General features: G+C 34.7%; 1 protein-coding gene across 2 annotated transcripts in view; it reads right to left on the reverse strand.

Moving 5' to 3' along the window:
- The window catches only part of LOC101741678 (A disintegrin and metalloproteinase with thrombospondin motifs 7), a 102,654-nt gene that overhangs the window by 16,929 nt on the left and 57,764 nt on the right, over positions 1–27,961 (reverse strand). For both annotated transcript variants that reach the window (XM_038018510.2, XM_038018511.2), the window contains exons 4-8: positions 24,947–25,109; positions 14,651–15,253; positions 14,393–14,569; positions 14,057–14,307; positions 1,403–1,516 (exon numbers count right to left, since the gene is read on the reverse strand). In XM_038018510.2, the coding sequence (XP_037874438.1) occupies positions 1,403–1,516; positions 14,057–14,307; positions 14,393–14,569; positions 14,651–15,253; positions 24,947–25,109 (1,308 nt within the window). The remainder of the gene's footprint in view (positions 1–1,402; positions 1,517–14,056; positions 14,308–14,392; positions 14,570–14,650; positions 15,254–24,946; positions 25,110–27,961) is intronic.

A 27,961-nucleotide genomic window follows, 5' to 3' on the forward strand; every position in this document is an offset into this window, starting at 1 on the left:
TAATCTGTCAACTTAATTTTTATACGGCAAGACATCCGATTAACTTTATAATTTCGACACGTATCAAGGACCGATACAATAATTTTATCCTTTCGGTTGAAAATTGTAATGGTCATTTATTAAATTTGAACAGATTTATTATTAATTGAACACGTTTTATTAGTTTAAACTGTCCTAAATATCTATGTCATGCATTATTTCAATATAATAATCTTCATCAACTTCAAGACGTCGGTTTGACTTGAAAATTTGCAAACGTATCAAGGACGACATTTAATTTAATAATCATATTACTTGGATCTAATAAAAAAAGGTGCATTAAAATAATAATTATTAAATTCGGTTAGCTATTAAATTTTTTTCAACTACATTTATTTAATTATTGTTTCTATTAAATTTTGATAGTGTAATGCATAAAATCGATCTAAATCTTGAAATTACGGTTATTATGGAATTTTGAACACTGGGCGAAGACTGGTTGGTATACACATTGTACTTGTCGTTTAATTGTGTTCATGGTTCATGCACTTCGAAATTTACGGGAAAGTAGTTAGCAGACGGGCTATGCATTTACCGCGGCACCAAAAATGCAGTATATTAGCTAATTAAACCTTGTTTTTTATTCTATGTAAACATGTTTTTATTTTATATTCATATTAGATGATGATACCAATCCGTATACGCTTACAATGCGCCCTACGATCAGTATAACGAGACGATTCAGGAAATATTTAGTTTTGAAATTAGAAGTAAAAAAACATTGAAAAAAAAATCTACGAATGTTGAATTCTAAACAACAGGAAAACCTCAAATTGATCTTCGATTTCATACTAATTAAGTTTTACAGAAATATGTATTTTGATAGGCCGTTTAAATATATATATTTTTACAGGGACCTGTAATTAAATTTATTAAATGAAAATAATGGTTTATTTTATTAAATCATGTTAGTCAATCACTCAAAAAAAAGGAATTGTTAAAGTCAATATTCTGACGAGGTTTTCTCATATGAAATCGCTAAATATATTTTTATCAAATAGTTTTAGGTGATCACACGATTAGCAATGATACGTGTCGGATATCATTAAAACTTTTTTGCGGTTTAATCTCGCGTTTTTATTGTCATTACATTAGCTTCGACGCTTCGAATACTGTATATACTGTATGCATACAATATAGTATACTGTGTACTGAATACTAAATAGTATACTAGTATACCGAATACTGCAATATTCAGCCCTTCGTAACTAAGCGAATATATGAGTTACAATAAAAAAAAAACGCAAGATTAATACGATAAAGTAGTTTTATTGAGTTTATTACTTGCAAAAGCCGAAATAAATACTATGAATACGGTATGTTTAATTGACGCGAACTTGAATGGAAGGTGTACTGTACTTACTTGTGTCCCAGCTCGTGTGTAATTGTGTGAGCGAGCATTATTCCGTTGTCTTCGTTCACAGAACAGCTGCGGTCCGGCTTGCACATACCCGCTACGTGTGCTACACCCAAAGTACTGTGTGAATAAGAAATTATCATAAGTTTTTAATTAGTACATCCAAATTTAGTAGCGTAAAAAATCAAGTATTGGAAATGCAGCGCTCTTATCGGTACAGGTTTTATGGTAATATTCGGCTTACTGTTTATCTGATTTGCCTATTTTCCGCTTCTTTAAATAAGACTCTCGATGGGATACAATCCATCTTGAGGTCATTCATCATAATAACGATAGGTCACGGCTTATCTCTGCCCTTGGCATTGCTGACGTCCAAGAGCGACAGAAACCACCCACCATAAGGCATAAGGCCGTATGCTTGCCTGCTTACAAAGGCAAATAAAATGTTTTATAGAAAATTATTATATACATAATATGATTAATTCCTTCTTATTTATTTGAAGCAAGTCATTGTAACGTTCGCAATAAATATACTTCGTTAACAAAAAAAATAGGATTTTAATATTATGTTCTGCTTAAATAATATAACAGGTAAATTTATATTATTGATTTGATTTTTCCTATTTTATTCTATTTTTATTGGTTCTATGGGATTAATAATAAATATAATAACATGTATAAATATGCCCCAGACATGTATTGTCTACATACACCCAGAAGATACACCTAGAAGATTTTTACTGGTGGTAGGACCTCTTGTGAGTCCGCGCGGGTAGGTACCACCGCCGTGACTATTTCTGCCGTGAAGCAGTAATGCGTTTCGGTTTGAAGGGTGGGGCAGCCGTTGTAACTATACTTGAGACCTTAGAACTTATATCTCAAGGTGGGTGGCGCATTTACGTCGTGGATGTCTATGGGTTCCAGTAACCACTTAACACCAGGTGGGCTGTGAGCTCGTCCACCTACCTAAGCAATAAAAAAAAAAAAAAAAAAAGATAACCAAAAATAATTTACATAGATTCCGGATTCGATTTTGAACCCATTGGTATATCGATCAGGCTTACTAATCACTACATCAACGATCTGATCAAAAGAGTACATGTCCAAAACATTTCTATTTTTTACGGTTTTAAGTATTAATTCAAACTAGAGGTCCCGCAGTAGTCGAAATTCGACTATAATTAATTGGAATTGTAAGTTTGTACACTATTATTGTATTTTATATTTGTTAATTTCGCCAAGACTACACTATAAAAAATATTAACAAAGACAAACCATATTCTATTCTCAATTTGACAACAGACGTCAAGAACAAAAGTTTGACAATAAATAGTTTGCATGCGTGTGTGCGTCTAATACATGGTATGTAGTGTGTGTAATGTTTTCTTTATTGATTTAATGTATCTTTTATGCATTAGTTTAAAAAAATATTAGCACTGTGCACTTCTTCTCTATATTCTCTATAAGTGTGGAAAATTTCATACTCCTCCGTCCGCGCAATTTTCGTAAAAAGGGATACAAAGTTTTTGCTTCACGTATTAATATATAGATTAGACGAGCCCCATGGAGTCATCCGAATTAAGCAACTAAAAGAGAATGAAACTCGTAGCATTTCCCCGGGATACAGAGTTACTTGTCACTCTCTCTAATCCATAAACTACTAGTCGGATTGTATATAGGTCATTGGTATGTAAAATCACGAACAAGAAAACACTGGGTCGTATTTATTCTAACCGATATTCCCGACATAGTCTGGCGTTGTTATCAGAATGTTGTAACACATTCAGGCTGTAAGCTATCTCTGTGCCAAATTTATTCACTGTTTTTTGCGCGTTTATGTAACAGACATCTAAACATACGAACAAATATTTAAATAATAATATTTTAATTTATGAACTCATTAAATAGGTACAGGAAAAACATTCTCATTTGAGTATGTTTAACGGATTTTCTGATAAAGTAATTTAATTAATCACATGATTTCATGGAAACGGTTTTAGTAAGTAAGAATAAATAAACCTGTTTTGTGAGTGGGTACCTTTATTTAAGATCTATACTAAGAAATTTTATTTTTGGGTAATTTAATAGAGATAGAACATGAGGAAATAGAATTCTAAAAATTTACAAATGCATATTAAGAATTTAATTTCAATTTTATATGGTAAACGTTAAATGATAAATGCTCTGAGCTATTTTTATTGGTACGACATTTATAAGGCGCCATCAATGATAAAACAAAATTTTCAATCAAATATAGTGTATGTTGCAAATGAAATCACAATTGCGACAGGCATAGGGGTCCTGTCCAAGGAATCCAGGTTGTATGCATCGTTCATGCGGTTCATTCCCTGTTGTTTCAAGAGATATCAAAGGAAAACGATTAAGGTCGGTGGAATACGCTGAATGCGGGTTGCTAATGGATGCAGAATGCGGGATGTCGACTGGTCGTTGTGGCGGATCTCAGGGGCATCTATGTCTATGGGCTGATAATGACGAACCTTTGAGATCAATTTTTTTTATTAAAATATTATTACCGGACTTAATCTAGTCAACGGCCAACAAAGATATCACCAGTTGAATGCCGCCACTAACCTTGAGATTCTGCTACAAAGTAGTAGTACCATCCCTTAAATCGAAAGGAATAGTTGCTTTGCGGCAGAAATAGGCAAGATGGTGGGAATCGCATGGCCTAATAAAATACCCTAATAATATTTATACTATATTTACTTATACTGTATTTATATTAATAATAATACTTTTTATAATATTCAGAGGACGCTGTTGTCTGTTTTGTCGTAAATCCCTTATCGTCTTTTCGACTCCCACCGTAAGATGTGCATTAATGATATTCTAAACCACCATAATGTCAAGTTCATACGACCAAAACATACTGCGTTTTTTTTTTTTTTTTACTAAAAATCACGCCACGTTATCTACTGGTCCCGTGCTAAGTTCCTGAAGAGCTTGTGTTATAGGTACCAGAAAACGGAAATAAATGTAAGATTTTTATTACACACATACATATGTATATTTAATATACAGCCATGACCCTGGCAAAGACATTTTATATTTATCATACAAAAATATCTTCCCTCGGCGAGATTCGAACCCGCGACCCCCTTGTGTAGTGACCATGTCACTTACCACTACACCAGACAGACGTTGTAATGAAACAATAACAACGATAACACTTTTGTATTACACGGGAAATATTAAGTTTTATTTCGTCTAATATACGCAGCGTTAATGTACTCAGTTCGAGACGTACGTAGTTACGATGTTAAAATTAGACTATTACATTGTTACCGAGTCGTTTAACATTGAAATACATCAAATATTACGCCGTGTTCCAGTTTGTAAAAGTAAACAAAAACATTGGAGTACACGATCGAGAGAAATTCGAGACTTTTATTTACAAAGACTCAAAGCTCGCTGCTATTAATTAATATGTTACAATATAATGTTAAGGTATTTAGAGATAGTAAACGTTAACGACTGATCAATTGCACACTGGATTTATTTAATCGAAAAAAATAAATTATTGTCAACATTTAAACACAACCTATAGTAGGTGATTCGCTTTTAGAAGTCAGTAACACTAATGCCTTGTTCGGACTAGGCGAGTATTTTAGTCGAGTACCGAGTAATTTAGTGGCTAAACTACTCGCTACTCGCCCGAAAAAATAGAACAAAATGGATTGACTTGATTAAATTATCTACTAGCCTACTCGACTAAATTTTTGGTGCTCAGACACATTTAGCTACTAAATTACTCGGTACTCGACTAAAATACTTGCCTAGTCCGAACAAGGCTTAAGGCCTATAAAAAATCTTTTCGGTCGGTCTAATATTACTCGTTAATACTTTTTATGTGTGTATGTTTAGTGTCATGAGAACAAACGAGTCCATTCTAAGGCAGCTAAACATCCGAAAAAGGCTCTCTTCCATGTGCCGGGAACGTGTTATGAGCTTCTTCGGACACATCATGCGGTCTCCCAGACATGAATTAGAGAAGTTCACAATTACGGGTCGCATAGAATGCAAGCGCGCCGTGGGCAGAACACCAGCCAGATGGTTAGACCTAGTAAGGGAAGCACTTGGTGGTAGTCTGTGCCATGCGGTCTATGCCACCCATGATCGAACACAGTGGAAGAACGGCACATGTGGTTGCGATCCTCAGTAGTGAGGGAACGATATAGAAGAATACTTTTTAGGAAAAATTTGCTTTTTGGCAAAAATGACGCGTCCGTAAAAAATATGGTGCGTAGATGAAACGTAAATTAGTGATTCTAACGGATAAATAGTATTCATTCCAAAAAAATTCCCGCCGTCGGAGCAGTATTCATCCATATTATCTAGAACCGCTGCGTTCATCGACAGTGCATTTCCAAAGATCGATTCTGCCACGCACCATCCGGCTTTGGAATGAACTCCACGGTGTATCCCGAGCGCTATGACATGTCTTTCTTCAAACGTGGCTTGCGGAGAGTACTTAATGGTAGGCAGCGGCTTGGCCCTGCACCTAGCATTGCTGATTTCCATGAGCGACGGTAACCACTTACCATCAGGTGGGCCGTATGCTCGTCTGCCTACAAAGGCAATAAAAATAATATTAAAATAAATTTTATTCAGACTGCATGTGAACATTTTTTAATATTATTATTTTTTTCGTGCAAATATACGTTGAATATGACATTCCGGAAATGAACATTTTGTTGATAATCATAATCACTGTCTATCTTTGGTGACACGAAGTGGAGATAGTTTCGTTTTCGCATGTCACTTACGTACAAACGTTTACAAATATTACATTACAAACATTACATAAGAAATGGTCTTGAGCAACTACTTATCGTTTCGTGTAAATATTTTTTCGGTAATGTCGGATCCGTTAAAGGACCTAACGATTACGCTGTCTCGTGTGACGATGTTAATATAATGCTGAATGAATTTATTTACAATTTTACTGATTGAAAACGATACAAATATCGATTTTTTTTTATTTCGGACTTATTACGTTTTTCGTTTTCAGCTATTTACATTACTTTGTTTTTAATAAAAACTCGCGTCGGAAAACATAGAGATCAAACAAACCCTAGCGTGTATTCGCACATCATGTTTACACAACTTTAAGCGGGCGAACAGATATGTAAATCGCAGTATACGAGTGTAATATTAGATTTATTTTAATCAATCATCAATATCGATAAAAACGGTAGTGATCGTGCATGTTAAACTGTCAGTCAGTCGATAAATATTAATGGCTGCGTCACGCGTTACTGACGGGATAATTTGTAACGATGTGTGCGACGCGCATACAGTTTAAAAATCGATACAGAATATTCAGAATAAGAAAGTTTACTACATAATATCCTCTTTAATTTTTGCGAGTCGTTTAAATGATCAAAACTACTTTTATGGCTAGACCTTGCCTTTTTATTGTCATTTTTTTTATTTCTGACGTTTTGAGTACTGACAACTGTCACTTGTCAACGACAATGAAAACGCGAGATTAAGCCGTAAAAGTAGTTTTGACAACAAACAAAGTTCCGGTAAAATGGGGCGATTAGGGATTGAAAGGCGAATCGGGAAAAAACCGGGAAAATCTTTCGACGCTCAATATAAGTTTTATATTCGTTGCAAAATCTTCCATTTTTTTGTAGTTTAATAGTAGAATGTTTAAAGTTCACAAAACAACTCTGAATATGCATGATAATAGCTGCTAACTTATAAAAAATTGCGTTTCAAATTAACTTCCTGTGGTGGTAATTATTTTAGTGCTAGAAACTTTGCTCTCTTTTATTTATTTGATAATAATAGAAGACGACTGTGATATATAAACGTTATTTAGTGTTTGGACCAGCATATATATTAAAGGTAAGTCTCAGTTGTTATTGGTTTTAATGTATTTGATTAAATAAAAATACATGTAAAAATCTGTTGTTTTTGGGGATATTGGGGACGTCTTAGGTATAAATAACAACGAAAAAGGGGTCAATTGGGATGAGAATACGTGAAATGGAAACGACCTAAGTATAAATAGGTACAGGTTTGTAGGGTTGTCTATGTAGTTATAACAATATTTTTTAAATTTGTTGGTAAAAATCTGGTTTATCGAAGCGAAATTGGGAATAAGTCTTTAGTTGAAATAGATAAGCAATTTAATATAAGTAAGTCGATTTTGCAGAGACATGTAACAAGATCAATGAAATCTCAAGGTGGACAAAAATGTCTAAGTATTACATAATAAAATATTTAATATTTGTTCAGAGTGGGGGTATTCATCTGATTAATCCATGGAATAACCGACACACCTAATCTCTTAACCCAGATAGAAATATCAGCCCCTAAGTACTTACCAAGAACGGAGAAATATAAACCGTTTTTATGAAAGCCCACTATATATGTATAAATATATATATATATATTGTTATTGAGCACCTATAATTGAGGTGATGTCTGCCATGTATTTCTGTCAGTTTTTCAATTTTTTTTATTGATGATCACTTTGTTGGTGCAACTAAATAAATAAATAAATTAAAACTATATATAAAAATAAAAGTAGTGCCAACCCTAGCAAATTTCTCATTTCGTCCCAATTAACCGCAATTTTCGGGTAAATAGGGATTACACCTATTTTTGCATTTTTTGCTTAAACTGGAATGCTAGTTGCATAATTTTAAATTAGACAACAAAGATGCCCCCAAGACTCAATCATTTTGATCCTGATATAGCATTATATACATCAACAACTACCTTAAAATTGCTCATAAAGTTGGAATTTGTCCCTAATCGCCCCATTTTACGGTTTGTCTTGTAGTAAATCTCAAAAAACAATTATAAATACTTGAAATGATATTTTCTAGTTTGTTGATGTAATTCAATGTACAAAGCTGTAAGTCTTGTGAACGTTAAAAATATGCAGATCGGTAATAAGCTTTAATTGGTTTAGGTACTTACCGCGAAACTTTTTTACACGCACCTATCATTAATAGCATCTAAAACAGCGCAATTGTAGACTAATTCAAATAAATACGTTACGAAAGCTATTTCACTAATCTGTGAAGTCTACAAGAGCGGGAATAGCCGGCTAATAATATACGTTGGTGGCTGACTCACAGCCATGCGGAAGCCAACGAAAATCTCTATAAATTCTATGCAATAAATTCAATACACTGATATGAAAAACAAACTCGATGTTCGGAACATGAGGTTTGCCTTTATAACACAGCTAGGGTATTGGTTTAAATTATTGATTTACGATGGAAACATTCCCTTGTTATTAAAACGAGACCACGTCATGATTGTACGATTAAAATTTAACGATACCTACGTATATATTGAGTTCGAGAAAATACGACACGTGCCGCATTTTTATAAAAAAATAATATGACAATATAAATAACCCGTTGATGTCTTTTCTGTGAAACTGTGCCAATAACCGATAGACGCCACTATAACGTGGTTTTATTAAATTTTTATTATAGATTTCGTAGAAGTAAGGTCGGCCAGATGAATAAAAGCCTTATCTACACCGGCACTCATAGTTTAATGGAGAATCACTCTCGGATGTGACGCGGGAATTACTAAATTCATCTAGCGATCGTTTACAATTGCGATACTGATTTTTTTTCGCTTTAGACATCGACCTGTTGCATGTGTAAAATTAATATTAAATGAACGATTAATTTTATATTTTGAATTCTAGCTGCACTTATATAATATTATTTGTTAAAAATGTTTCGAATTTGGGCTTTGATCCAACTTTATGCAATAATCCGTGACATGTTAGTATACATGTAGGTATTAGTGTTTAGGAGCATTCTGAACTTGTATGGACATTTACTACTGTACCAAGGATGCGACAGCCGTTTTAAAAGTCAATTGAGACTTTGGCCTCATGTCTCAAAGCGGGTGGTTTCGGTGAAATTCTCTTCATATCATTTAGTATACAGTAGTAAAAAATATATGTAAAGATGTACCTTTCAATACGTTTTACTCGGAGCTGCTCTGAAATTCTACTCTATTGTTTATTTCGAAATGCTGCTTTAGGAATAAAACACGGCATTGTTTAGAAGCTTTGGTCACACGTAGCGTTGTAAATGAAAAAAAAAACGTTAACAACCGCGAAATCCCAGTCGCGTCGGCTGCTGGAGGCTTTGATGACTGACTCTAGGCGGCATTTATAAACAGAGAAAGTTACATATATTAAATTTATTATTCTTTATCGTAATTTTTTATTTGTAGATTTCGCTTTATTTTATACTTAATATAGCTAATGCTTGTAGATTATGCTAGTTAATGTTCATCATAATAATTAAAGATAATATATTACGAGCTTTTCGTTTTACTAAAAGCGAGCGTCATAATCATATGAGAACTTCTAAATGACTGTACGAAAAGAAGGTTTAATTTTTATACACGATCTTTCGCAATCATAAATGAGAGGAATATATTCGAGTTGAATATCCGAAATAAAGCTTTTTTTTTATTGCTTAGATGGGTGGACGAGCTCACATCCCACCTGGTGTTAAGTGGTTACTGGAGCCCATAGAGATCCACAACGTAAATGCGCCACCCACCTTGAAAGCCACGCATTATAATTTCGCATTTGTTTTGTGGTAATCGAATGTTTATTATGCTTTTACGTGTCAAACGCTGCTCTGCAATACTTGCGTTCACATAGCAGGAGCGATAAGCGTGTGAGTACGACCGTAGCAGAGACACGAGACAGCGTGGCGTCCGCTGTCGGTCGCCGACACATTACCATATAATATTAACATATGGCATTCTTCAGAAAATCCAAAATTCAAGGTTTCTTAGATGAAACTTTGTTATTTCTTTTATCTTTAAATTGCGTTCATATTTTTGCCCTATTAGCTGACCTGGCAGACTTCGTAGTGCCTCAATCGATAAATAAAAACCCTAGACTTTTGTATAAAATAAACTTAAATCAAACAAAAGGAATCCGTCCGACGGGGGACACGTCAAAGGAAAAACAAAATTGTTATTTTTATATAATTCCGAACATTTTTATATTTATCTACCTTTTAAACATTCTCTGGACTTCGACAAGTAATTCAAGACCAAAATTAGCCAAATCGGTCCAGCCGTTTTTGAGTTTTAGCGAGACTAACGAACAGCAATTCATTTTTATATATATTTATACTCTATTTACCCTAGGACCTTTATTTTACGTAGAATGATATTACGCATTACTCGTTTACGTATTTGTGAACAGGTAATAATTTAAATTAGCCTTCGTTTAAGAACTTTAACAGATTTTAGTAGAGTCGTTGATTGAATTAAGTTACCGGTGCCGATTTCCGGTCGTTACGAGATATCGTAAGCGAATACCGCTAATAGACTTGACGAAAAAGATACGTTAAATTTAATTTACGAATGCTCATTTAGTGATTCCGAATGCTTCAATGTTTACGTATTGAAAATCGATTACGAATCGAGGTAATTGGCAATCGAGATATTTTCGAGACCCTTACGAACGGCATTATTATGCAGGTTTTTTTTCTCTCCGTAAAAGTCATTCGAATGTGTTTAAATATTGATGACTCCGATCTTATGGGAGATGCATAATGCATGGGAGTCGCCCGCGGGTCCGTCACCGACACCGTTACAAAACAACTCATTGTCTTTTGATTGCCGCTTTCCGAGAACATTCGGTCACTTGTTTGTACCGTTTACCGAATCGAGCTTCCTCGTTGCATTCATTTCACACCGGTTCTGACCCTCGACGGTAGTATACCGCAATTCACCAGTTAAATTCCTTGTTTTTGAAGGCGTTTTTTTTTTCTCCTTCAATAATTTTAATTATCATACATATTTAATGATTTAAGTATTGCATTATCATTCTCGTTCACGGTTTTAAAATAATTGATTGTACACATAAAGCTGTTGTTGAGCATTTTGAAATAGATATCTAACAAAAGACGTCGCAATGAAATTGGATTGTGTCCCAAAATTTTGCTTCGTCCGCAATTCTCCGTACAGTTGATCAATTTCTCCGAGAGCACAAAGAGAGGTACCAGAGAAAAATAAAATCGTCGATTTTTCAGTAGGTACAATACAATAATCGATTAACGATCGAGAAAACACTTTTTAAATAAATTAAGAATTCTATTTAGGCATTAAAAGATTCACGATTTTTTTTTTTTTTATAAATAGCTCAATCTAAATCGATAGGCAGGAGTGTAGAAAGTTACGTAACTGATCGGTCTGCTTATCGTCACTATAAACAGGTCTACGGGCTAACAGTTGTCCGTTATATCTTGTTGAAACTAAAATATTTTGTTAACTGCATTTACGCTTCCAGTTTAGCGCCGCCGCCTTGAAACATACCGAAATAGATAACTTTAAAATCTATTGATCATTTCCTTGAAATAAATTTGTTTATAAATGTGCAGACAGCGTGCATGATTAATCCGAACTCTTTTAAAAACACGTAGAATATAAAATAGGAGCCCGTAATAAAGTCCGAAAATATTTTCTCGAGAGAAAAAAAAAACGTAAAATCAAAATATTAGATTTCATCAGTTTAGTAGATAACAATCATACAGCTTTGACGTACCTAGTAGTACCTACTGATTTGTTAATAAGAATCTTCTTGAATCTGGTACGCGAATATTTATAAATGTTGTGCAACGCTACAAAAAAGTTTTCATTACCATAAAAATTGTACTTGTAATTATTATCCAATGTTACAAACGTATAGGCTTTTTGTTAAATATAATGAATGCCCAATTTGTACACACCTGACATCCTTGGCCTTAATGTCGGCGCGTTTGAAGTGACCGGTCGATCAGTGCGAAACGCCGTTAGCCATCCGCAAATACATACAAAAACATGTACATAAAACAATCAACCTTGCACGGTCGAAGATTTTTGCCAATGATTATATATTAATCGCGTGTTCTCCTGAATTATTTACATTTAAAAACACAGCAACATTCGCCCTTGTTCAAAAATGAAAATCAATCTAAGAATTATTTTACAGGAATGATGTTCATCATTATTTTTGATCGACCGATAACATTGATCTCGATAGTATGGATAAAACGTAACATCTGAATTTTTGACTAACAATGATAATCGCGCTGATGACGTAAATACAAAAGCATTATCGTTTCAGTGTTTTGGAGAAATAGGTAAGTGTGTTGCACAATGCAAGGTTGCTAAGCGAGATAAAAACATGACGAATGATGTAAGAGTATTTACAATAGAGTTTTAACAATAAGCAGTTGTTGTTAGACATTACGGTGCCAAGTATCCGCCACTGAGGCCTTAATTAATATTGTTTAATCATTAAAAACGTAATCAAAGCACTGCTAGGGTCAAATATGGTTTTTTTTTTATAAGAGTTTTCTTAATCATTCTGTCGACACCAACTATACGAAATATAAAAATTGGGATATATATTAATAAATATAATGTATACGATATCGCGGATATCCGCGAAAAAAAAGTTTTTTTCCTACCTATGCTGATAACCTTGTGAGGCCGATGTGGTTTCCAATCGACAGCTTCGCCCTAACGTGTAGGTGAGCTCACGGGGCTCAAACCAAAATGGTGCTAACACTGGCCCTAGCAAGAGCAGTGCTTCGCAGAATCTACCACCGGATCAGAAACGCGACCCACTGAGAAGATCCGGCGAGAAACTTAGTGGGCTGTGTCTGTGGGTTAATTCGCTCGTCGAGCCCTACATCGCAAGTGACGGGTTCGACGAGGACGGTGACTGGTGCTTGTGGAATCTAAAAGCACCGTTAATGGATCAGGAGGATCCGTAATTACGTGTTTTGGGCTAAAGAAAAAGTAATAAAACTTTATTTTTTATCATTGCCCACATGTGCGTTTTAGTGTGAAGTGATTACTGGAGGCCATAGACATCGTGGATGCCGTTATCCGCCTTGAGACATGAGGTCGAAGTCTCAATTCATTAGATATATAACTCAATTCATTAGATATATAACGGTTGTCTGATTCTTCAAACTGGGACACGTGACTATTTCATGCCGCACGTGGCATCAAAGGTATTCTGATCGTCAGTGGCCTTCAACAACATTGAAAAGGCCAGGGTCTGTATACTGCTTCAGAATCTCCCAATAAACGAAAAATACAGTAAGTAGATAATGAGTAATGACTGTTACTCAAAATTATAAAAAAAAAAACACATCGTAATATCCGTTAGAAACAGTTGAGTTATTATAAATTGCGTTTTGTTTAAAAAAAATGTATAATATAAATCAATTGCAATACTTATAATATAAATCTGCTGCGGGTAAAAAGCAGTAAAATTCAAAATGAAAACAACTCATTCAATTTTTAGTTGGGAATCTTTTGCGAATCGTCGACGTACACGGACCCAGGTGTAGTTTTAAATTCAAAAGTGTTCTATTTTGGCGGCGGTTACTCATCGTCAATCTGTTTGTATTACTAACAGACGCCTTCACTTGCCATTGACCTTGTCTTAGCTCGCACGAGAAAAAAAAAAAAGAAATGCTAATGTACTCAATACCAACGGGTTTCACTAACTCAAGAAAACTGTGACGAATATTACGTATACAGTCACAGAAGTTTGGTCTTTAAAAAATATATGCACTATGTACATTTTATTAATGAAAAATGAAATTCAAAATGAGTTCGTACCTACAAGGAGAATCGTGCTGGCTGCAGATGTCGCGTCTTGTAACTAAAATAGCGACATCATGGTGATGCGGGTTTGTATCGTTGTCTGGGTTCAATTGCTCTTGCCAACGGCAGAAGGATGCGAGTGTCGAATCAGCATTCGTAGACACTTCTAGCTCCTGTGCGGCAGCTAACTCTTCGACAAGGATAATTTTTACAACGACCACTTTAATGTAGTTTCCAATCGACGGATCCATATACAGAGAAGATACCTGTTCAAAAAATTAAATTTAATCAAGATAATGTTGATTATTGAAATTTATACAAATTCAAGTAGACGCGTGTAGTATAGTTTACCATATTCATTATAGTCAACAAGTAAATTTCCAAGCTGTCTTGGTCGTGGAACTCCGACATGGATTTGTCTGCGACGAGTAAAACCTCAACGTGCCGCGGCTTGCTCACGGAACGAGGCGCTCGCCTGTTTGGGTCTAAATTGTAGCGGGTTGGATGATGGCGGCTATACCGGTTGTTCTGAAAATGAGATAATAAACAAATACGCTCAGAAAATATATTTCATAATAAAAACCGTTAAGAATTGAAAAATAATATTACCTTATTATAGCGGTATTTCTTGTTGTCGTCTAACTCGGAAGTGTGAAGTTTTTTTTGCTTCCATTGATAAGGCGGCTGTCGTGTACCACAGTTTTTCGCGGCACGTTTCCTTCTTCTTCGGTGTTTACGTCGCAATCGCCTTTCACTTTTGTTTTGATTTCTTTTACGGCCCTGATTTGAATGCAATGATCTGCTACCTTCAATCGAATTGCTTTTCGGATACGTGTGCATTCTTCTTTCTTCCATTCGTAAATTTGATTGTTGTCTTCTATATTCGACAGGGTTACGCCTCATAGCCTCTAGTCTTTTTTGTCTCTGTTCTAAATATTCCCTACGTTGTCTGTCTCTCTCTTCTTTACTTTCACGGTAATTTCTGAGATTCGCGTGTTGGCTGGTGTATCTCTGGGTGTCTTTATCATGATTAACTTTGCTGTTGGTATTGGTATTTTTATCTACAGCCCTTTTTGCTCTATGATATGCTGCAACCTTGTCTACTGCTGATCGTTTGAAAATAACGTGTGGTCTTCCTTCTGAATTATCAGACGGTTTTTGGGTAGAAGGTTCAATCCAATATTCACCCTGTTCTGTCCTTAATAAGCCCGCCTGTTGGACAAGTTAAAAAAAATATTGTTGTATTATTATGAATCAAAAATTTAAAATAAACAAGACAGCATTAGGAGTCAAAATAATGTTTATGTTAGATTGATAAATTGTAATTCAGTTATTTAGATTAAATATTAATGAGTGTCTACTTTAATTTAATACGGAAATGTAGATACACGGAACTTATGCCTTAATAAAACTTGACTTGACCTCATATAAAAGTTAGGGATCATTTGCCACACAGTTTCAATATCAATCTCGTATGCAAATATTTCGTTTCTGACACTTTATCTCATTTGCGTCATTTGAAGATGATATAATACAACAACTAAAGATATAATCCGGTGCATGTCATCTGTTCACTATTTTCAAAGATTAATGTGTTCAATCATTGCCTGTAAAAACGGGGGTTTTAAATTTCAATATTTCTGTACGTCTTAAGTATGATTGAATGGTGTAGCATTCATTGAGGTCCAAACCGGCCAAACCAGTTATGGGTCAACACATCAATGTGGTTAGTAAGGCTAAAGCTAGATAAATTGATTGATAACAAACCAGAGGCGGCTTTGCGCGAAATTTAATGGATACTATTTCATCTCAATGAATATCTTGATCCAGTTATAAATGGTTGTACAATAATTTATACCTGCTATTTAATGGGCTAGATGCATACCTTTCCCGCGAAGGTAATTTATCTAAAATATTTACGATAAATTAATGCAATTAGTTTTGGTAAGATATCTATAGACAACTTATTCATGTAAACAGATATTAATAGTATCACAAAAAAATGATGATGTAGTGTCGAAGTGTATTTGATCCTAAATCACAGTTTTAAAATATCTATCAGATTTTTTGTTGGTACAGACATTCGCAAACATAGCCATAGGGCCGTGTTGACTATAGGGCAGCTGGATCGCCTTTTGAAAAATAAAACCACGTTCCTCACAAAGATATAATATAAACGTGAATATGGTAGCTTCCATTACAAGGCCGTCCTCGCACTCAATAGTACGGCTGTTCGCAGTACGATATTCCGGCTTTACCAATGCCTCCGATGATATGACAAAAAAACGTTCTTATATTCATTGGGAAAAACACTGAATCCACGGAACTAGTTAAGATTTTTATAATAGAAGATTCCATATGCTAGCACGGACGTTATAATAGCCTTACTTGTGGTAGCGTACTTTTGTTTTGTACTGGTGGTAAGACCTCTTGTGAGTCCGCGCGGGTAGGTACCACCACCCTGCCTATTTCAGCCGTGAAGCAGTAATGCGTTTCGGTTTGAAAGGTGGGGCAGCCGTTGTAACTATACTGAGACCTTAGAACTTATCTCAAGGTGGGCGGCGCATTTACGTTGTAGTTGTCTATGGGCTCCAGTAACCACTTAACACCAGGTGGGCTGTGAGGTCGTCCACTCATCTAAGCAATAAATAAAAATAAAAAAAATAGCGGGTCAAATTGCCAGGCTGCACTTCTTTCCCTATCTATTCGCTGTTAGCCTAAGAAGCTATCCCAGCTACCCCCGGACGGGTAGGTGAGCTCACGGGCTCAACCTAAGATAATTTGCTAACACTAGCAATAGCAAGAGCAGTGCTTTGCAAAATCTACCACCGGATCTGAAAGGCGACCCACTGAGAAGATCCGGCGAGCAACTCAGTGAGTTCAGACCACACAAGTTACCACGGCCGTATCAACATTTCTGCTGAGAAGCAGTCATGCGATGAATTTTGAAGGGATTTTTAATGTAATTAATCTTATGTATCAAGGTTGGCTGTGGAATTCACTGTCGTTTCTGTGACTTTGCGAATTGTTTAACACTAAATACGCTATGAGTACTACGCACAAGCACTACAAAGTTTAAGCGCTCACAGTTCAAAATCTCACAGTTCAAAATCTATATACTGGTCAAACTACAATGTGCGCGACTTCGAAATACATTTTAATTTTAAACTTTTCCGACGAGTCATACAAGCGCCCATCTGATCTTAATATATTATACCATAATTTAAACCTTAGTGCAAACGTGGTTTTCGTGTCTGACCAGCCTGTTTGTCGCCGGCCTTGCGGTACAAGGCCGTCCGCGAAAGTACGCTGCGCAATTTAATAAGCTCATTATATTGTCTTATTATTAGTATGTGATTAATAACCAAATTCGTTTGGCAACAAGTGCCTTTATAATAGAGTATTATTTTCGTATACAGTTTATCATGCAAACGTACCAATCAAGGCATAAATATCAGAAGTTGTCGTGCATGTCATAATGTTTCTGTTATGTACAACCTACGTAACAGTTCTCTTAATTTGCACAAACATGTTCGGTAATTTGGGTTTCAGAAAAAGAAAAAAAAAACGTGTTGGACTTGTTCTTTTAGTATTGATAGTTTAGTTATGATTTTTAGAGAAGATTGAAAAATAATAAATGTTTCGTCTCTTGTGAGATAACGAATTAGTTAATTATAAAAAGTAAATCATATTGGGTGTTTTATGACAAAAATAGGTATTATTTGACATGTCTAACTATATCTCTGTCAAAGACTTGCCATTAATTGCGAGACAGTCGTTAAGATCTGCTTTTAAAATTATTACGTATTCGGAACTGTAATTATTATCCAAGTTAGGGTTGGACGTATGTAATACAGTATATAAAGGCATCTGCATCATTAACAGTAACCGATTTTGAAGCCGTGGTCATTCACAATACTTGAGGGCATTAGCAGAAAGTGAAATGTTCAATCAACGCGGATGCTGGCACTTGAGTTGGCCAGCTGGCCGCGAGTGTGTTCAATACCTAAAGTGGCGGCTTTTTTGATGTGATGCTTATGCAATCCGTATCAAAGCATTTTGACCTAAGACGTACGTATTGTAATCAAAATTTACGCGGGCAAAGTAAGCGTAATGTAACACTATAAAAATGTAATAATGTATTGTTATATAATTTTATAAGCCGCAATGGTTAATAAACATTGAATGAAATGAAACAATACATTGAAGGCTCGTCTTCAGACTACTTAAATTATTTTTGATCAATACAGTAATTCGAAATCACAACTAAAATAAATTCACGGTTTCTTTACAAGAACTGGCCGGATACAAAAAATATTTAACAGTTTTTTGTCGGTAGTAGTTATTCATAATATGCAAATAAATTTTATTACATAGTTTATGATGCTTCAATTTCATTCTGATATATCCATGTCAATGCACCTTAATTCAAGTTTTATATGTGATTTTAAAAATAGGCATGACTGAAAACAAACTAATTGTGTTCACGAATAATAACTCGGCATCAATAAAACTACAGTGATCACCTTGAATACTTTACCTGTTCCATGCAACAGCAAAAAAATAGCTTAGTTTATTTTAAGAGTGTCTTCCAATTATTATTTTAATAGAAACATGAACGTTAATGGCAGGATCGCTTCGCAAAGCGTTATATGCGCACCTTCACAAGATGAATTAGGGTAAGATTAAGCTTCGTCAGACATGAGTGCAGTTTTGCATTCACGTACACAATTAAATCGATTTATAATCATAGAGTTAGAGCGTCTATTCTAATCTAACTAATCATTACATGTATTTCACAAAAACGAAGATACAGTTTTTATAAATTTGACATTCAAAAATAATTTTACAAACTGAAGAATTGTATCCTTTTTGAAAAAAAAATGCACTGATATTTTTTTTGCATTTGTATATGATATCTTATCTGTTTGACCGATCTTATATTGTTTCATTCTAGTCGAGCGTTGCTATCTATGTTTTATCGTAAGTACAAAACAACCTGTAGCAAAACGCTTACATGCAGTTCGCTAGACAAACTGTTTTCAGCAATTCTTCCACGATCATTCACTTTCCTGAAGCTGATAACGATAATTTTACTATTAATACTTGACTATTCAGAAAAAAAAACACGAGTAGTTTATTTTTAAAGTTTGAAGATTTCGTATTTCAGTAGAATAAGAAATAGGTTCTATCCGTTGGGCCATTGTACTCAATTATCCACAGGATGTAAGTACTCTGGCCAATGATTCCCCGGTATGGCTTAAAAGTATGGGAGCTCGTCCTTATTAATACGATACGTATCAACAAGATGCTTTCAGGTACACTTTGGTTACGTTAATATGATGGAAAGAACTTCGCGCATTGTTTTACGCACCTCTATGCCGTGTTTTTCTTTCAAGGCTTGATGCGCGTTCAAGGCAACAACATGGTCCTGCTGTCCATGCCCATAAATTACCATAGACAACAACTTCTATCAATTATATAATAAGACGGTTAAGTAATCAATAAGCAAATGTGATTTAAAAAATTACGACTAATTTAGAGTGTACTCGAAAATCTAAAATATTTCAATTAAAATTTTAACAATTCATGCACGAGATGTTCTCATGTTTTTTAATAAACGAATTATATCGTCAATTTACTAATCTGATAAACGCATTACGAAGAATATGAGGTTTTTTTCGTACTCGAACCAATGTTTCCGCGTACGTGATTTCAAAATGTGCCTATTAAATTTTGCTGAGAAAAATTATGACAGATTCAAAATAGATGTATAATACACCTAAACCAGTATTTGTAAATTTAATGTATAAATAAGATGTGATAAAAATGTTATTCTAGTTGCTTAGGCTTATAGCCTAATAACTCACCTGATATTAGGGCATGACTAGACTCCAAAGATAGTGTGACCGACGCATTTAAGGTTAAACATTACAAGCCACTGCCTATTTCTGTCGCGAAACAATCATTTGTTCCAGTTTTTAAGGTCGGATAGCTGTAATATAACACAATCGGCCTCATGTCTCAAGCCAGGTGAGCTCATGAGCTCGTTCACGTAAATATTGGAATTATTATTTCAAATTGGATGCATGAACACGATAAACATATCACGCCAACATAATAATCTAGAAATTCTTCTTTAGAACCGTTGCGATTTAGAACTAGACGAGTCGATAAAGCAATACAAAAAATAAGCAAAAGTGGACATCTAAAAATTTGCGCGGCAATGAAATAAATAATTCTGAAAGTTTCGCTTCGATTGCGTGTCAATTTTTTAAAAAGAGATGTTTGCAATTGTTTAAGAGCGGAATAACTAAAAATAGTGAAGACAGATAAGATAGGTGAGAATGCTTATGAATATATATAAATATTTTTTTACTATCTTTACAGGGAGATCTAATCACCAACTAGGTAGATATTAAACCAAAAACCTTTTTTGTAGTTAACTAGTTTCAAAGAACATCATTTTATAGTCTCAAGTATGAATGTATACGCCGAATGAATATTAAATTCCTTGTTCGAAAAAAAAACTTCAACAAAAAAAATCCCATAGTTACTCAAGAGTCCTCTTTAACGAGCCTCATTTCCAATTCTGGATGTAACTTTAATTAAGATTTATACGAATTTAGTTGTAAAAATTATAAAAATTAGCTCCATTAAAATTGTAACAAGATTTTCGAAGTTATAAAATGAACTATATTTTACATTGGAAATGAGTTTATTCTTTCCCTTATGTACAGGAAGTAAGATACATATACCCGTCTATGGACATCGGACTCGGTGACAGAATTTGTGTACTGTTGTTCGTGTATCTAAAGTCCTTTTTTAAGGCTGGGGAATCCATTTAGTGATACCCGATCGAGGGGGGTAAGTCAGACCGGGTTATGTCGGACTCTGGCACCTCCAGAGAAGAAGAGGGAACCGACTAAACCACATGGAGCTCGACCACACCGGCTAGACGATACCTACGGTACCGCAATAGTGCGCGCCGAAAGTCCGCCTTCGACGGTACCCGCCCTGATGATAGGACGGGATTTCATCCCCGGGAAAATCCCAGAAGACATCATCTGGGGAGACACACCGTGGGTGTATCTAAAACCCTGACTGAATATCTGAATTTATTTTTCGGTTCATATATGCTTTTACTATTTTTCCCGTGTGACAACCCTTACATTGTACATCTGAGACTCAAAATACTGAAAAACTCATATTGTAAGACTGATGACGGCATTCAAGTCGTGAAGTCAATCGACTAAGGTAACAAGACAATATCATGTGGATTAAGAGTTCACATACTCGTCTAGAGAAATAAAAAGTTGTTTGAAAGCTATGGCAGCAATATGCCTTTTAGCTGATTTCAAAACTGGTGCTTTCCGTGTAGTCCCATTTAAATTTTATCAGGATCTGACTAGTACTTTTTGAGTTATCCTTCATAATGTACATATATTTACCTGACTTCGACTACATTGATGACATTCTCATAAAAAAATTTTGTTGTATTTTTTACAAAAAGGAAAACCCCTTTTTGTAAATTTTTTGCATTATGCATCTTGTACTGATTCTTCCGATTTCATACAATTTAACCAATCTTAATAAGTACTATCTTAATGTGATCAAATGTATATGTAATAAGCACTATAATTTTATGTATCTTATCGAAATCGATCCGTTAAAAAGGTTTGCTTCAGACAAGGAATAATTTATACAATCGGGACGCCCACGTACTATTGGCCAAAACATGTTATTAGTTTTTTGTTCTCTATAGGCCCTCTGTGTTAGTAGGTGTATTAGATATTTAAAGTAAGTTTTAATAAAAAAAATTTAAATCGTATTGCTTTAATGTACTAATTTTTTTAAACTATTTTACAAATTTATATTGTTTTAAGCATAGGTAATATTTGAATTTTATTCTATATTGCGTAATCGGGTGAACGATCTCACGGGCCACGTAGTGTGGTCCCTACGCCTATAGGTATTTCCAGCTAAACGGCATCATCCCGCTTGCATTTAAGAGCGAAGTTTCAACTATATTTTTTAATAGCTTTCCCACTTTTCGGAGAAGAACGTCTGCCTACTTCGTGGTAGAAATAGGTAGAGTGGTTGTATCCACCCATACAAGTATATAATACCTCAATACGTACAATATGTCCTCTCACCAGTAAAAATAATTGTAAAATAGGTGATTTTATTTTTTCTATTCATTTTGTTTGTTAAAGTATTTTTCTATTCACCGAATTTTCTGGTAGATTATTAATATTCAAAATATTTTTATTTATCATAAAAATATTATCATTGTATTTTCGCCCATTTATTTTGCCTAAAAAGTGGAAATGGGGGCTAGAAACAACCTCAATCTGTAAATTTTAACTGAAGAATTGTAAAGGCACAAGCCCGTGATGTTAGGCGACTACTCATGCAAATTAAAAATACACCATTCGTTCGTGTGTTATTTTTAATTTTTAAATTAATTTAAAAATAAATTATAGATTAAAATTGAAGGGCTTAAAAATTTTAAAAATTAAATGCGAAAAATAATTTATTTTATTAAACTAGTCAGAAAGTACATTAAATTCAAACAAGTATTATTTGGACATATGATAATATGGGTATAGGCAAATAAATGTGAAATAATAGCTTTAGTCTATTTAACGAAGTACAACAGAAGGATAATTGCTCACAATTTGCTTAGATTTATATAAATTAGAGGATATTTACTTTATTATGTTTGGGAAGCTCAAACGACAAAATCTACGAGAGATCAACGATTTATTTACGGAGCTTTGTATTCGTTGCCATCACTATAACAAAAGTTTCACTTTTGATCATCAATATCTGCTTTCAAATAGAGCGGACATTTCAGAATTACTACGTGCCCATAGAGAACTAGAAATGCGTGTCTAATTAGATCTAAATTTAATCTATCCATTTCATTCAAATATTTATTATATTTGACGTATCTGAACTGTTTCACTTTCTTTTCCAGTTTCGCAAAAAAATCGAAATGCAATTCAGAATATAAAAGCGGTGGTTTAAAAAAAGCGAAGTAACTGACAGATTTCACTTGAAGTTTGACGAAATTTTAAGAAGCAGCAAACTTATGACGCTATAGTTGTTGATTATGTGATCGTATCATCGAAGAATCAACATCTTACGCAACTTTTTATTGGTTCATACATAAGACTAACTCACAGCTCATATGGTTTTAAGTGTTTACCGGATGCCATGATGACAACGTGAATTTCGCTACCCACCTTGAGACAGGTTGAAATCGAACAGAAACGCAAGCTTGGTTCACGGTAGAAAATGGACAGGAATACAATGTCGACACTACCAACTAACTCGGCATATGATATCTGATGTTGTTAGGTGTTGGTTTTTTATTAAACGTTAATATTACTTGTCCATTGATATATTCATAATAGGATACAAATTTATTTTCAAAATTGGAACCAGCTCAAGAAAATTTAATCCGAGGATGGACATACACATAATTATGTCAAACATACCCAAAGTCTTATACGTTAGGGGACGGCCATTATACCTTTATATTTGTCATGATTTGGTTATATTGACCTTTAATTTTTTACCTTCCAATATTGACACTCTATAAACCGTAAATTGCTAAGTTGTTTACATACATTAAAAAGCCATCGCGTTTGTTTTTGCGTTCATTCATTATTTGCAACACGTGCGTGTCTCTAGTGAGCCCATAGATTACCAACTTAAAATTCGTTCACCCGTATGTACTTGTATTAATAGTCGTGTTTTCTACACGATCCCGTGATTAATAGTGCTATCCGTTTATTTATATCAAACGATAAAATTAACGATTTACAATGGTAGACATAAAAACGAATAAAAGATTGGATCTGTTGTTTGATGAAGTTTTTTGGTTAGTTTTATTTGAATGGCAACCAAAGCCTAAACGCACACCACGCGATGGTTAGACTCATATCATTAATTTTAACTGGCAGCTGTTTGTCCCTTCTCTGAAATATCCCTTGTTTTGTTTTACGTGTTACGATCGATTAAGGAGAACCGCGGTTGGTGATTTCCACAAAATATTCAATTGATCAATTTGTTTTTGTTCCTCGTAGACTACGCCCATGATTTACACGATTGCGACTAATCAGTTACGGGTGGTAGGGCGCCTTTTGGGCCCGCACAGGTAGCTACCACCGCCCAGCGGTTCCGGTTTCCGGTTTAAGTGGTAGGGCAGCCGTTGTATAATACTATAGAACTAAGTATTAGAACTCATGCCTCAAGGTAGGTGGCAGCATTTAGATTGTTGATGTCTATGCGCTCCGGTAATAGCTTAACACCACGCCCTTCACCAGTCTAAGCATAATTTTTTTTAAATTAGTAACAAATATTGATTGAACTCATTCTCAATTTGAATAACAAGCCTCCAAAAAGCAGATAGACATGAATGTTTCTCTTTAATGTTTTTCTCATTATTGAAACTCCTGGGTAAATGATAGCAATGATAACGGTTAACAATTAAGGCCGTTAGAGCAAAAGTGGCCTAGTCCAAAATTTTTCACATTCGTGCTTATATATTGCAATTTATTTAAAATATTATAAATTTAAAAAAATTGATGCAAAACCGTCTTATCCCTAGTTTCATCCATAGATAACAGATTGCTCAGTAAACATTATTTTTGCGCGTATTATTTTTGCCTACTAAGTAGTATAAAAGTAAATTTAAAACTCATTATCTCCATGCTGACTATGGTAAGATTAGGCCGCTTATGCGCTAACGGCCTCAATTATTCTCGTGCAATTTACATATGCTGTCCTGTTAAGACGTTTAATACTTTAGGTATAGTCTGTCCTGTTAAGACGTTTAATTCTTTAGGTATAGTTTGTCCTGTTAAGACGATTTAATACTTTAGGTATACTCACAAGTCCATCACAAGCAGAAAGAGCTACGCTGGATGCAGGCTGTCCGCGTACAGAGCCCGTGTAGTGGCAGGCCGTGGCTTCGATCCTCGGCTGTTCTCGCGTGCGCCCGCGCTCGCTGTGTCGCTCCACTACCATTGCGGGAGTAATGAATGTCACCGACGGCCTGTTATCAAAGAATTACTTTTTTTTACAAACGATCTATTTTGTAGAGATTTAATAAACACAGAAAAAAAAGATGAAGAGAAGAAAGAAAAGATGTGTGGTGTCGTGGGACACCGGATAGGAACAAAGTTCCTTATTATACAAATATTAATTTTAAGTACTATTCGAGGTATAAAGAAAATAAAACTGGAAGTTTCGTGACAACCCATGGTCATTCGGTAACGTGCGAACTTATTGTGGTACACTTCATTCACGGTTGTTTGCATAAGAGTTAGTGTATTGCGCAAACGAACCCACTGAGATCGTGGTCAATGAATGATAAAACAATATGTTATTTTTTGTACATTATTACAAAATGAAGCCATACACTGTGTGCACTACTAATAAAAATCTTACGTTACGGACGTTTTTTCACAGTTAAGGTACCCCTCCGCATCGTCCCATAAGGAACTTCGTTCCAAAATTTCAATTTTTCTGACTTTCATTAAAAATACTTTGAATAATATGTGACAGATTATAAACATATATTGAACGTTGTTTCAAATCTACATGATTGTTCGCAACAATTAGAACATAACAAAACATATAGGAATAACTTCGCAACGTTGTGTTTTGTTTCATATATATTTATACTCGCTACTGAGCGAGCCTATGCGACGTAATTAGAATTGCCAGCCGCGGCGCGGACACCGGGTCCTCATAGCTCACTGCAGTCTTTACCCTTTATCCTGCGAGAGTGAAATTCTCCGGCGCTTGTATAATTATTGCGAGACCATTCCGCAAATAAAACGAACGGGCATGCGGGTGCTCGAACAAAAACATCAAGAATCTAGATTTTATTTATAAACCTATTCGTGGATAATGTGACGCCGTGTTCTTTGTCGTTTCGGAATTGTCAAAATTGTAAACAGATTTTTAAAATGCTCTTGAATATTTTTAAAAGATTTTGTATCTAAAATAATACTGATTGTCATTTTACAAAAGTTCATCGCAAGAATTTTACAGCACCCAAAATGCCTAGAACGGGTAAGTCATAGTTTTGTCTAATTTTATCCAGTAAAAACTAAAAGTCGAACATTAAAAGTGCGGATCCGTAGTAATAAATTTAAGTTGCGAGTTAAGCGCATATCGGCCAAGGAATCTGTCTGCTAAGGCTACAAACGACGACCATAAAAAGTAGATTTCGCACTGGCACAATCAAGATTTATCGAACAAGACGAGTCAACCTTAGATTCCGAACAGAATGCACACAATCTTACGGATTAACCGCGGAACGTATTTACAAGTATTAATTGATTTTTGCCCATGTGAGGAATAAATACATGTTTTACTCCGATCAGAGGCCTCCATAATAAGCAATTCTATTTTGTCCAAAAATAGATATCTATATATTAATACGTGAAGCAAAAACATTGTATCCCTTTTTACGAAAATTGCGCGGACGGAGGAGTATGAAATTTTCCACACTTATAGAGAATATAGAGAAGGAGTGCACAATGCTAATATTTTTTTTAAATAATGCATAAAAGATACATTAAATCAATAAAGAAAACATTACACACACTACATACCATGTATTTGACGCACACACGCATGCATACTATTTATTGTCAAACTTTTGTTCTTGACGTCTGTTGTCAAATTGAGAATAGATTAAATATTGTTTGTCTTTGTTAATATTTTTTACAGTGTAGTCTTTGCGAAATTTGTGATTATAGAAGTATAAAATACAATCATAATAGTGGACAAACTTACAATTCCAATTAATTAGAGTCGAATTTCGACTACTGCGGGACCTCTAGTACTATTTAAACGCTTTGATTCCGTTACTTGCAGAGTACGACTTCAAATTCATAACGAAAGAGTCACTCATTCAAATTCATTCAGTAGCCTTGGGATATTTTAATATTGTGCCTAATTTGATAAACCGAAATAATATTATTTGAAGATCACCGTTGTATCCGGAATCCTCACGTTTTTAATTAATACATATTATTAATTATAACATTTCGTGAGATAAGCTTTATGGAGGTGTCAAAATGAAAGCCATTTCATTAGAGATCAGAGATGAGCCGCCAAATCTTTTGAGGTCATCTCGCGGGTAAACGTTTACACAGAGTTTAAAATACATATTATTATCTTACATCGTCACGTATCGAATGACTATTACAGTCGAAACACAAATTTTCTATAGTTAATCATTAGAATCCTAGATTTCATTAACGATTATATTCAATTTATATTGACAGTTTACGTGTTTTAAAATATATTCCCAAAAATGATAACTGAAAAATATTTTATTAGTCTAAGGATTAATCGTTGGGAAATTCGGCCACAAAACTAGAATCGGAATCAATAATTTACACTAAATATACTATTAATAATAGTTTCATATCAATTTAGCATTAATAATGCTACTGTTCAATATAAATGTAGTACTAATTTTACTGAGACTATACTGAGCCTTTAGAACTTATATCTCAAGGTGGGTAGCGCATGTACGTTGTAGATGTATATGGACTCCAGTGACCACTTAACATCAGGTGGGCTGTGAGCTCGTCCACCCATCTAACTAATAAAAATAAAATAAAAAAATCTTATACAATACTCGTACAAAGCAAAAAAGGATTCGAATTTCAATTCCCTATATTTTGTAATTGTTTGCTGGTAACCATGAACACTATCAGCCTTGGACGGGTCGAACTGTCGATCGTCAGGCAAACACTCAGAGTGCCCACCGAGGCTCTAAGTACACAGATAAGGCTCATTACGGCAATTAGTGGAGCAAACATGGTCGGCCTAGATACGTGTCAGGCTGTGTTGACATGAATGTGCGTCTGTCTGTACGCGTTC

Source organism: Bombyx mori, chromosome 21 (genome assembly GCF_030269925.1).
Source record: "Bombyx mori chromosome 21, ASM3026992v2".
Lineage (NCBI taxonomy): Eukaryota > Metazoa > Arthropoda > Insecta > Lepidoptera > Bombycidae > Bombyx > Bombyx mori.